The sequence below is a fragment of the Papio anubis genome, chromosome 11 (genome assembly GCF_008728515.1).
Source record: "Papio anubis isolate 15944 chromosome 11, Panubis1.0, whole genome shotgun sequence".
Classification (NCBI taxonomy): Eukaryota; Metazoa; Chordata; class Mammalia; order Primates; family Cercopithecidae; genus Papio; species Papio anubis.
The window spans coordinates 57,623,750-57,636,921 of NC_044986.1; the positions used below are offsets into that span (position 1 = coordinate 57,623,750).

General features: G+C 40.0%; 1 protein-coding gene across 2 annotated transcripts in view; it reads right to left on the minus strand.

Moving 5' to 3' along the window:
- TMEM26 (transmembrane protein 26) overlaps nucleotides 1-4,300 on the minus strand; it is a 47,571-nt gene extending 43,271 nt beyond the window's left edge. The window contains exon 1 of one of the 2 annotated variants that reach the window (XM_003903916.5): nucleotides 3,746-4,300. In XM_003903916.5, the coding sequence (XP_003903965.1) occupies nucleotides 3,746-3,936 (191 nt within the window). In that variant the 5' untranslated portion in view covers nucleotides 3,937-4,300. The remainder of the gene's footprint in view (nucleotides 1-3,745) is intronic. The other variant, XM_021943428.2, reaches the window with a different exon arrangement.
- Nucleotides 4,301-13,172: the final 8,872 nt, after the last annotated feature.

Below are 13,172 nucleotides of genomic sequence, written 5' to 3' on the forward strand. Positions count from 1 at the left end.
AGAAAAGCTTAAGCCAAGTGATATTCATTTTCATCTTACAGAAATGTAATTAAATACGCAGGTGAAACAGATAAATATTAGGTGGAAAAAAAGCAAACTCCAGGAGCACACATTTTTTTAGCTTAACGGGGGACGTGTTGTTGGCTCACCTTCCCCATTCTATAGGATTCCAACAAATTAAACCTCTCCAACTGGCGAGTTAGTAGTGTTGATGTAATGTTGCTTGTCCCTGGACAGCTGAGCTCAGCAATTCCAGTTCCATGTTTCCTTTCCAAAGGATAGCTAAAGAAACATTCTCTGGATAAGTGTCATATGTTTGCTATGTTTCAAAATATTTAGTTCACATTTTCCTCTATAGATCTATTCATTGTTCCATGATTTCTATAGATTGGACTCATTTGGGTCCAAGTGTAAATTTATATTAAAAGGACAATATTCAAAGTAGCCCAGAGTAGTCCAAAGGAGGTTCATGGATCTGATTTTCAAAGAAAAGAACTTTTCCACCGTGTGTGTGTGTGTGTGTGTGTGTGTGTCCATCATTCAGGTTTATTCAATCACTCAATCTATTCTAATCTATTCTTCTTTATTTATTTTCAATACGGAAGGTTATTTTTTTCCTTTTCCCCTTCTCTTTCTCCTCCTCCTTCTCCTTCACTCCTCACTTCAACTTGTAGAAACAATGCTTTCAACCGATACAAAGGGCAATTCTTTTACATTTTAAAAAAATGTAACCATAATATACACAACTCTATAACTTTAGTGTCTTGATAATATATCATGGACATTCTTCGAGTTTAGTGGTTAACATCTAGCTCATTATTTTTAATGTCAGTAAAATAGCCTATAGTATGAATATTTCACAATTCTTAACTATTCCTTTGATTGATAATCAGTATGCTTTCAGCTTTACTTTCCACAAACAAGATGGATATTAATATTTTTGCTCATGTCTTCACATATGGGTACCTTTGGTTCTATAGGGTAGATTCCAAAATATAAGACTATAAGAGCAATGGAACAAAGGTTTATCTATGTATCTATATAGATTAATGCATATTAATATTTTTCTATATAGAGGTATAGATGTTGTCATAGTGTTTGCTTCATCTCTATTTAATTCCATCAGCCTAGATTTTCTAATGGAAATTTTTTCTTAACACTCAAAACCAAAAATTATACCTTGCTTTACCAGAATACTTCACCTAGAAAGGGAATGTTCCCCAAATCTAGCCCTTTTTCATTGTTACCATATTGTTTTAAAGATAATTTCCTACATGTTTTAGCAGCCCATGTTCTGATTTTTTTCTCTCATATTTATGACAGAATAGTGTGTAGGCTTTGTCTACCACAAGAATGAACATATTTGTATACCCAGTTGTATTTGGTAACATCAACAGAATAAAACATTACTAATCATATTCCTTTTTAGACCATTTACTAAGACTCATTTGTTGCTGCAATTTCACACTAAGTCAAATCAATCAACTTTTTTCTTTACTTATTTTCAAATTTGCTTATTTCAAATATGGCATAGTAGATACTATGCCAGCAAGATTTTCCTTGAATTAGTGTTATAATGCACAGTATATATAATGGGTCTGTTCTTCCTAAATAAAGGTGAGAATTTTTTTTTTTCAACATTTTTGCCTGGAACCAATGGTGTATTGGCTAGTCGCTCAAGTAAATTTGTCTGACATGTGCAGACCTAAAATGTGTCTAGTTGATACAAGAATATTTTTAATAAGAAGAAAATAAAGAAAAATCTTTGGATCTAGAAAAGATCATTGCTTTTTTATTCATCATCAATCAACATATATTATTTCATATAATTCTCTAATTGCCCATGAGGTAAGTATTCACAGGTAAGAAATTGAGGCTGAGACACTAAGTAGCCTGCTCAAGGTCTGACAGCAAGTAGGAAAACCCAGATTTTACCCCATTATCTGTCTGATTTTGAGGTGCATATTCTAAACACTAGTATATCCCCAGTTTCCTGCATTACTTGACTTACTGACCATCACTCATTTTTATCCCAACCATTTTTCCTCTCTCAGTTGTAAGTTACATGTCAGTCCCAATCAGCAGTAAACAAAGATATAGAAATGAAGGTAAAGTTCCATTTGTATAGGATTTATACACAACAGGAGTGTTTGACTTAATGCAAGTTAAGGCCTCTGGTCTACTCGTGGAGGGAGAGAGCAAGCCTCTCTTCTGAGGTTGAAGGTCTCCTAGAATCTCTGGTGGTTGGTGGCAAGACTATTTTCCATGGAACAGTTTTCAGCCTCAGACTTCATCTTTCTGTGACCAAAGATATTTCCACTCTGGTTTGTTAAACCTACTCAGTCAAAGTTAAATCAATGTTATATGACCTGCTGAGTGAACAAACACTTTTCTCCCCTTTTGTTTCTTTAACCCTGAGGCTTATTTGGGAAGCTAACACCATTTTTCTTTGAGATTTCCAAAAGGCACACTGGAAAGTACCTCAAATGTCTCATGCTTAATAAATTCTTCATGGGGGTAGGGAAGTGGAGGCAAGAGTAGTCACATTCCCATCCTGGTTGTATTAAATTAGAATTGTTCTTGAATAATTTGAGCATTGATAATTCTAGAAATTTTTCAACAGTAGAAAATATAAGCAAGATTCACATCATCTTCAGAGGCAACATGTTTTCTTCCATGAACTGTCAGGAAATACAAAGCATTTTGTAGTTTAATATGTAAAACTGTAGAGCGGTTGTTTCATTTTTTGAATACAATGACTATAATGCCATTGTGTATGTAATTTGCAAATTGCCTAATACCATTTTCTCCTTTGTCATAGCATGAGGTATTTTTAATGTATTGATACATATGAAAACACATCCCATTTTAAGAATTAATACAGAAAGAGGCCTAACTTGCAGAAGTTCTGGATGAACTTCCAGACGGATTCCTCTGGGGGTTAGGAGAGGCTCTTCGTCAATGGCAAGAGAATCTTTTTCTCAATTATTTGTCATTCAAGCCTTTCGGGGAGAAAATGAGCACCACACGTGGCGTGTAGTTCTTGCACACAGAGGTTAAGACTGAACTACTACCTGCTGGTCCCTTCACCAGCGTTACAACCCGTTCCTGGCAAGATAGGCAGGCCGTTAGCCAAGCCCCAAAGCCACCAAACCCAGACACCTGAAGCTGGCGCTGTGCCAGAGAGAGCGCAACGCCTGCGGCTGGAGGGAAGGGAAGCGGATGAAACCCCAGATGCGCAGCCAGGGTCTTCTCGTCTTAGGAGGGTGGCCCGTGTGCTCAGCTCTTTCGAAGGTCGCTGATGCCCAGCGAAGGACATTCCCACACGTGCACGCACGCAGAGTAACCCGCGCACACTCACACACCCCAGTTTCAGAAGGCACACTACATGGCAACCTCCTTGTCCCATGACTCCCCTATTTGGGGGGCACATTCAGCAAAACAGACCAGCGCTTCCTCCCTTTACTGATCTTCCAAGTTTCCAAACCTGAGACTGGGTGACTCTTGCCTAGGCTCACGGATCGAGCCTTCCCAGTGTTGCACTGAGACCCTAGGGTAGCCCTGGCGTGCCCAAGAGATGCGCAAGCATCTCGTGCCCCCCAAGCTCCCAGCGAGGACAAATGGGGTCCACATTCTAGTAGAATCTGCGGGTTGCGGGAAGATGGACTCTAGGGCTGCCCGCGAGTGCGGTAGGGGACAATACCTTAGGGCCCCGTGAGCCCTCGCTTTCCCGGGGCACTCTCACCATTTGTAGCCTCTGCCGCGCTTGAACCTCAGGGTGAGCGCAGTCTCCAGGAAGAGCAAGAGGTTGAGCAGCGCGAGCAGCCAGTACCACGACTCCTTCTTCACCTCGGTCACTCGCCAGACCCCGACCAGCGAGTGCAGCACGAACAGCAGCCGAGTGGCCAGGGCGTTGAGGAAGACCAGCCCCTCCATGCTGGCCCGCGCACTCTGCCTACGGCCCCTTGCCTGCGCCCCCAGGACCCCGCCTGGCGCTCCCGGAGCCCACCCGTGGGCAGGAATATGACAAGCACTGAGACCTGCTGCTGCTTGTGGTCCCTTCTCACCCTCAGCGCCCGACGCCGGTAGAGCTGGTGCACAGCTCGCCCCTCCCCCAAACTTCCTGAGAACTCTTCAAAGAGGGGCGAATCCAAACCCAGCTTTTCCAGACGGCTGGGCTTTCCAGGGAGTGTGTAGCTGCGCTGCCCCGGCTCCTGGGCGTTATTCTCCAGCGCTGCCCACCCCCCTCCCAATCTCGGGGCCAGTCTCCATCCCTGTCCTCTATCCCCGCCCCCGGGCCTCCGTGAGGTCCCCAAGAACTTCCCCATCACGAGGGGGCGGAAAGAGAAGGGAGGAGGACTGAAGGTCAAGGTGCAGCACAGCCAGAAAGGCGGAGGAGGAGCGCATCTCTGGCAGCTCCTCCTTACTTTTCCTCCTTACTTAATTCACTCCCACGTTTCACGCTGTCATGGTGACCCGAAGCCGGGACGCAGGAGGGCCAAAGAATCCAAGCAGTTTTAGAAACCCGGTTACTGCCCAGCTTGAAGAATTAAAACTTCCTAGGATCTGAGGCAGTCAGACCCTCCGGGCTTTCTGTGAGCTTAGCACACCTCCCTGAGCCAGTGGGTAGCCCTGGTCACTTTTACTTCCTTATTGTGCCATCCCCCACCACACCACACCCCTGTTTTGTTTTGTTTTTCCTGAAAAAATATAGGGGTAGCAAGATAAGACTGCAGAGGGGAAAGTGGAGTAGGAGACGACGGATGATAAAGCCAGGAATGCGATTAGAAGGTAAAATGCATGCACTCCCAAATTCAAGGACCTGTGCTCTTGAGATCAACGACCATGAATTAAACTCTCCTTCTTCCAGCCTCCAACACAAGAAATGAAGTCAGGGTTTCCCAAAACACCTTCGTCGTTTTTGTTTCCTTGTTTGGTGTCCTACCACCTGTACTACTATTGACTTAACATTTTTCTTTAAATGTCCTCAAATTTTTACTCAAATAAATTTATTTTAAAAAGAAACTTGTATCACTTGTAAATGGAAAGCCTGTAGAGTTGTCTATAGTTGGAAGGTAATTACAAATATAGCTAAAATATAATAAACTAAGTTATTGAAATCTCTCTAGATATTAATTAGTGCCTTCCAAAGCTTTGTGCCTCAAACTCCCTCTTTCTTTGTTATAAAGGAAGATATAGAATTAATTAGTCATATTACTATAATACCAACCAAGCAGGAATGCTCCCTTGACCACATTAGTAACATTGAAAGAAAAGTGCATAGGGAATATCTTTCTGATTAGGTATAGTCAAGTTGAAATCATGTCATACTTTTCTTAAAATCAAGTTGAAAAACTGCGAGTTAGATGATTAATGCCTCCATTGGGTGAGAAATCTCTGATTGCTCACAAGAAGCTTAGAAGTGATTTCCGATACTGAGATCTGAGAGAACTTTTGTTTCCTCCTGTGGGTCAGCATTCTCCCACATCTTACAGGAAATCCAGCAGTGATTTACCGGTGCTGTTTAGTCTAGTTTCTAGTGTCCTTCAATGTTGGCTGATGACACAGTGACCACAGGCTATTCAGTGAAGTGGAAAAGCATAGTGTGGCAGACGAATGCCATGGAAGGAAGCAGTGTGCTGTGGTGGTTAGAGCCCTGTATCCACCAACCAGCTGACTTAGACTACTCACTAAGTCACTTAGTTGTATTGTGCCTTTTGTCCTTCTGTAAATTTGGTACTCAATCTATCTACTCACAGGGTCATTGTGGGGATCAAATGAGTTAATCCATATGAAGTGCCTGGCAAGTGATAAATGCTTGGTAGACATCAGCGATTATTGGGAGGACCAAGAAAGTTACGCCAGGGGAGCTGCTCTTCGATGATCTGAGACAAGTAATAACAGGATTGGAGTGGAGGTACATGACATTCCTGTTGAAAAACCCCAGATGAACAGGTCTGGAACCGAACAAGTTGAGTTTATTACTTTTTTAGTGAGGGGGCACACTCCATGGGCCACTGTGGAGCATCTCAGTATGAAAGTGTTAGAAAGGTTAAAAAGCATTGGAGATAACATTAGACATGATTTGGGCTTGACCTATGTGATTTTGGGGCTTAGGGAAGTGAGGCTTTACTCTAGATGGAATGCTATTAGGAAGTGGGGTTAATTTTATATTGGGCATGTTGATAAATCTAATACAGAAAGGGATGTTTGTGGTTTGTACAATATTCATGTTCAGATGTAATTTTGGAGAGGTCCTATTTGATCCACCATGATCTCAGAGTGGCCTTACCTGATGTTGTGTAAAACTTGTATGTTCAAGAGGAGGATGCCAATGCCTGGCTAATGATGCCAGACCACTTGCTTGCAGTCAGGAGTTGTTTCTCTCTTTCTTCTTTTTTTTTTTTTTTTCTTTTTCTTTTTTTTTTTTTTTTTTGAGACAGAGGAGTCCTGCTCTGTCACACAGACTGGAGTACAATGGCGCGCTCTCAGCTCACTGCAGCCTCCGCCTCCCAAGTTCAAGCGATTTTGTGCCTCAGACTCCCGGTATTACAGGCACATGCCCCACTAATTTTTATATTCTTAGTAGAGACGGAGTTTCACCATGTTGACCAGGCTGGTCTTGAACTCCTGACCGCAAGTGATCTGTCCACCTCTGCCTCCCAAAATGCTGGGATGACAGGCGTAAGCCACCGCATCAGGCAACTTCTCTCTTTCTCAAGCCTACTAGGAAGGGCTCTCTAGGAGAGCTTTAAAAAAGGGAAGGCAGTCAGTCTGACATCTTCCAATCATTTGTTGTTCCCTATTTTGAAGGTTCAGAAACAAATTAGGTTCTATTGTCTCTGGATCTGATAAACAAAATTGTCATTAAAGAGAATTAAAGGTTATTTCTTCTTAATTTTCTCCTAAGTCCATTTTAAAGACTGGAAGCTTTCAGAAGTATCTTAAAACTGTCAGGAAAATAGCCCAATAATCTTTAAATAAAAAGAAAAAAATAAGCAATTTTAAAAATTTACTCTTCTTGAAAAAAAGCAATCTCAGTTGCATGCACCCAGGTCTTGTGGTAGAGGCTGAGGTTGCACTAAAATGTAGCCTGCTTGTTCCACTATCCCAGGAAACAGCTAACAACTTCCCTTCTGAATGCAAACGGAACATAATTATCAGGATTTTCTTTCAATTTGGGTGATTCTGGCTACAAGGAAGAGACTTTCTCAATTCACTCATGTAAAAGGAGTAGTTATTGGAAGGGAATGCATGGTCTAAAAATGGAGATGGACTCTCTTGACTGAAGAATAGGAGGTAGATGAAGACAGGGCTTTGGGAACTGGGAGCCTGAGGACAGCTGTGGACTTGGGTAGCAGCAAGGATCTCAAGGTTGCAGTTTCCAGACCTTTGCACAGCAACTCTCTGACACTGTTGTCTTCCAGCCAGATTTCTCCACACTGAATTCAAATTGCTGAGATAAGGAATTCAACTGACTTCCTCCAACTCTAAGTACCAGGGTCACACTATGGACCGCAGAGCAGGCTACTGACTGAAATCCAGTCATTGACTATCCCTATGCAAATACCAGTTTAGTGTTGTTTTGTTCATCCTTCAACGTAAGATTCTGGGCAGCAGAGTTTAAGCAGGGGAGGAATGGGCATGGCAGGTACACTGAAACGTGGAGTACCATGTAGCTGTGGGATGACATGCCACATCCTACACCTATGACGCCAAAGATGCCCCTCCCTAATATTATTGAAACATTGTGCATGCAATTATGCACGCAGCTATGGTCTCCAAACAGGGATGCAATACAAAGGCACATCTGCATCCAGAGGCCACCAAAGCTGCAGATTGTTCACAGAAGCTGCAGTCTCCTGGCAATCTTCATTCCTCCCTTGGCTCTATTTAATGCTATTCAGACATCACTTGTATACATAAATGTGTGTGTGTGTATGTGTGTGTGTAATATAATGCATGAAAAAAAAATCATACACTACAGGAAGATGTATCTATTCCCCAGAGGAACCACTCACAATTACCACTTTCAATTTTTTTTCTGATAGTTACAATTATACCTTTAAAATCACACTTTATATTCCTCTATTTCCTGATTTACCAATTTACAGAACTTGATTTTTCAGTTCAAGATTTGGGGAATCCATTACTCCTGCAATACCTTCTTCCTTCCTCATTCCACCTGTACTACTCAAATTTGTTAAAATTATTGTCTGTAACATTCTATTCTCCAGCTATAATTAAGCCTGCATACTGTGTCTTCTCAACTGATTTATTCTAAAAATTGAAAATCAACAAACAATATTTAAAATATATAATACAATATATAATTATTACTCAATATATTTTCACATATTTTCAGAGTCCATTATTTTCTAGAATGCAATGTTACTGATAAGAAGTATGTTTTATGTCTCATTGTCTTCTTTATGTAGATAAGTACTTTTTTAACCTCCAGAAATTTTTAGAATTTTGTTTTACCTTGGAATGTTTATCATTTGACTGCATCTAGATATTGGACATTTCTTTCATATACCCTGCTCAACACAGTAGTCTTGTGTCTTTCGGTAGAGAGTCAAGTCTTCTTTTAATATGTCTTTGATCTTTTTTTTTCTCCTTCATTGTTTCTGTTTTCTCCTTCTGGAATACCTTATATTTTTCATCTTTGTCTTTTTCATCCATGTTCTTGTAGTTTCTTACCTTTATCTTCTATATGTTTAAGTTAGTCTTTGGATTATTTAATTTTATTGTTGACTTCTATAAGTCATTTTTTTTGTTGTTGATCAACTTATTTTGTAATAAGCCTTACTCATTAATGAGATTTATTTTTACAGCAGTTTATTCTTGTCTGGTGGATGCAATACCTTTTTGTCTTCCTGAATTATTTCCGTTTTTACTTGATTGGTTGCTCAGTTCCATCCTTTACATCCAGGGTTTTGTAACATGACGGTTCTCAAATACTCTGATGATCTTTTGTTGTTCATTTATTTTTACAAACCGAGGACTGGGCTGGTTACAGGACATATTTGAAATAGGTGTATGAGTTGCTGTTTATCTATTAAATGGAAGAGCTGGCTGTGGTCCTGGACACTTGGGCAAGAAACACTTGCCAGGTCAGCTTCCCTAACAGGTGCAATGAAGAGGAGCAGGCAGGGGTATCAAGGCAAGGAAGGTTCCCCTGAGAGCTGGTTCTTAGTGCATCTTATTCAGTCCTTGGTAGAGCTGCCTTGATGTCTCTCTTCTACTCCATGCCCTAGTTCTGGCTGCTGTGAAGATCCATATCTACCCATAACAATGCTCCCATTCTACCCACGACCTTACTAGAAGCCTCACAGTCCACCCAACAACTTTTCTTTAAAGAACACCCCTCAGGTTTTAGCTTGGGGGCAAACATCACTAGTGATATCCTCTAAGTAAAGAAGCAGAAATTATCTCTGGACATTTCAATTGTTCTCAATATAGGTGTTGAACAAACACCTCAAACATTACTGCTCTGTTTTCCTCTGCACTGGTTTTTCCAGTGACCCAATCCTGTCTGTATTCTGTCTCCCTGGATTTCCTCAAAAAGGAGGTTCAACCCCTCATGCTTTCTAATACTGCTATTATTGTATCTTTTTGGTTCTGCAAAATCCTTTCTTCCATTTCAAAGATGAAATCTTAATTCCCAGTTCCCAGTTTGAAACAGAAAACTCACAGGTTGCTTTACTGTTCGAAATGTGTGTATTAAACAGGAAAAGGAATTGTAATTATTTCACATTATAATATAACATGAAGGAAAATAGAACTTTATTAAGCTAGTAATAACTATCATAATTACTCATCTTTAGAAACTAATAAAAGTCAATGGTAGTGATCAGTTTTCAGACACTTCAACAGCTAACAAGGAATAGGAATCTAAAGTGCAGGTGGAGGATCTTGATGAGACCACCTTCTTCAAGAGCTGGCTCCACGTCTTACGTGAGAGTTGGAGAGTTACCTAATTTCTTTGAATTTTTGTTCTCATCTATAAAAACAAATAATGCTAGGCCTTTGTGTCTATTATTAGGATTAAATTAACTGATACTTCAAAAGTGCTCAGAAAAATGTCTGGAATAAAGCAGGTACTCAGTAAATATTTGTTGAATAAATAAACAAACATGTAAGTGAGGATTGGGTAAATAACACCCAAAATAATTCCCCAGCTGGGACCATAGCTGAGTATTCTAAGGCCAGCTGCTTGTAAATTATGGGGCTAGTAAATGTCATTTGCCTCACTCCATCACAAAGAAGGGAGAACACTGATCAGTAGAAACATTTGATCATCTTCTGTGATGATGTAAATTTGTTCAAATAAGCCTAAGGTTACAGTTACAGTATGAAGATAACATGAATCACTAAATCATGAACATTCCTAGCCACAGCAGCTCTAGAGTGAGTTGACATGGGAAAGCATTGTACGATATTGCTTCATTTATGTATAATTTAGAAGAGGTTGTCAGGTGCTACAAAGGAACCAGTAGGGTGGAAGTCCCAACACCTTAGTTCCATTTCAGCCTCAAGATTCCCTTTGTATAATGGAGCTAAGGATACCAGTCTGGTCCATTTCATGATCATTAAAAGAACCACATGAGGTAATGATTATGAAAATGCTTTGTACATTGAGGTCAAGGTTAATGTCACCAGTGATAAGTCATGTTGATAGCATGCGCCTTTGGTATGACGTTATGAAAATGGCACTTTACCTCTGTGATCTTCCTCCCAAAATCTCATAGCCCCATGAGAAAAACATTACACAAAGACAAATTGAGGGACATTTTGCAGAATAACCTACCAATACTCCTCAAAACCGTCAAAGCCATGAAAAACAAGCAAAGACTGAGAAACTCTCAAAGACCAGAGGAAACTGAGGAGACATGATGACTCAATGTAATGTGGTCTTTTGGATGGGATTCTGGAACACCAGAAGGGCATTAGTAACAAAAAATAATGAAATCCGAATAAGACCAAGGGTTTAGTTGGTAGTACTATACCAATGTTGGTTCTGTATTTGTGATAAAAGTTATGTGATAATGTAAGATGTTAATAAGAAAAATAAATGAAGGGTATATAGGAACTCTGTCCTATTTTTGCAAATATTCCATGCAGATCTAACTATTATAAAATTTAAAGGTTTATTTTTTAAAAGTTGATAGGTAAATATAACATTTTATTTGGTTATTTAATTTTATTTCAAAACAGATTATACATTTAAAAATAGACTTCCGAAATGTCAGATAAAGGAATTATGTGACATTTTAAGAATACTTTTCAAGTACCACGATCAATTATCTTTCTGCTACCTTCCATGAAAATTGTCTGTTCTATGATTGTTGTCATCAATAAAAACCATTATCTCAGTGCTAAAAGGTCCACAGAGCTTATCTAGTCCAATCTTCCCACTTTACCAACTGAGGCCCACAAGAGGCAGGTGACTTTTCCAAAGTCGCAATCAATTTCATTTTTAGCAGCTTTCAGAATGTGAAATAAGAGATATTTTTATTATACCCAAAACACTAGAAAAAAATGAGTGTGTGTGTGTTTGCCAGAAAAGCTTCAAATATGAGTGTGTGCGTGTGTGTGTGTGTGTGTGTGTGTGTGTAAAGCTCCAAGGAGTCACCTAACCCAATTATGGGACTGGCCTTAAAGAACCCTTCTTGGAAGAATGACCACTTGTAATTTCTTAAAAAATGAGGGGAGAGTTCACCAAATGGAGGGAAAGGGGGAAAGGGTTCCACGCAAGAGAAGGGATGTCTTGTCCTCCGAGATTGCAGGGCGGAAGGAAGGGTGAGGGTTTAGATAAGGGAATGACTAAAGTGAGACAGGAAAGCGATGTAAGTCAGGTCTGATGATCTCAGCCATCATAGTAATAGGATATGAGACCATGTGCTGATAGTGAAGAGTAGGCATTGGGTGGGGAACTGGAGGAGAGTGGTGAGGATTTTAGCTTGTCTTTGAAGATGAAGAGTAAATCTAAGCAAAGGTAAATAAAAAGCTAGTGAATAATTCTAAGCTTGTATTAACACCATCATATAGGGATATGCAATTTTCTCTAGCAACCTTCAGATATCCAAGTACAGAGAAAGTGGACTGTGGCATTCATCTAGGATTCAGTTTTCTTGGGCAAGGTTAACAGAGTATGAAGATCTAAAGGAACCAAGGATGTTGATATCAACCATTCTGAGATCAGCTGTAAAGCCTAGGAGGTGTAGGAAAAAAATAAAATGGAGGAAGTTAACTGACTAGAAGAAAATAGAGGCAGCAAGAAATTGGATGTCTCTAGAATGACCAGGGAAGGTAAAATCTCTTAAAAATAAATTTGGTAGAAAAGGATCTCAATTCATGTGCCGAGTATCTGAGTGAATAAAAGGAGATGACTGGAAGGTTAAGAGAGTCATAGGCTATTAAAGAAGATGGCATCAACTTCAAAAGAGGATGACACTTACAAAATGGTAGAAGCTGAACTGGGTGCCAAGAGAATACATCCTAGGATGGTGGAGGTACAGATGTTGACGTGCAGAACTGCAAAGCAGTAAAGGATAAAAGCATGACAAGGAACAATTCACAGTTGCAAAGATATGGAACCAATCTAGGTGTCCACTGACCAATGAGTGGATAAAGTAAATGTGGTATGTATACACCATGGAATACTACGCAGTTATAAAAAAGAACAAAATGATATCTTTTGCAGCAATTTGGATGGAGTTGGAGGCCATTATTCTAAGTTAAATAACTCAGAAATGGAAAATCAAATACTGTATGTTCTCACTTACAAGTGGGAGCTAAGCTGTGGGTATGCAAAGGCATACAGAATGATATAATGGTCTATGGAGACTCAAAGAGGGGAGTGGAGGGGAGTCAAGGGATAAAGAAACTACATATTGGGTATAATGTACTCTACTCAGGTGACAGGTGCACTAAAATCTCAGATTTCACCAGGATACAATCTATCCAAGTAACCAAAAACCACTTGTACCCCCAAAGCTATTGAAATAAAAATATTTTTTAAAAAACATGCCAAGGAAAGGAGATACCATGGGAATGCATTTTGTTTGGTGACCAAAAATTGCAAAATGGGAGGAAGGGTTGAAAAAACTCCTCTCTAATATGGCAGGGAGAGTAGCAGCACAAGGTGAGGGCATAGGCCTTAGGAT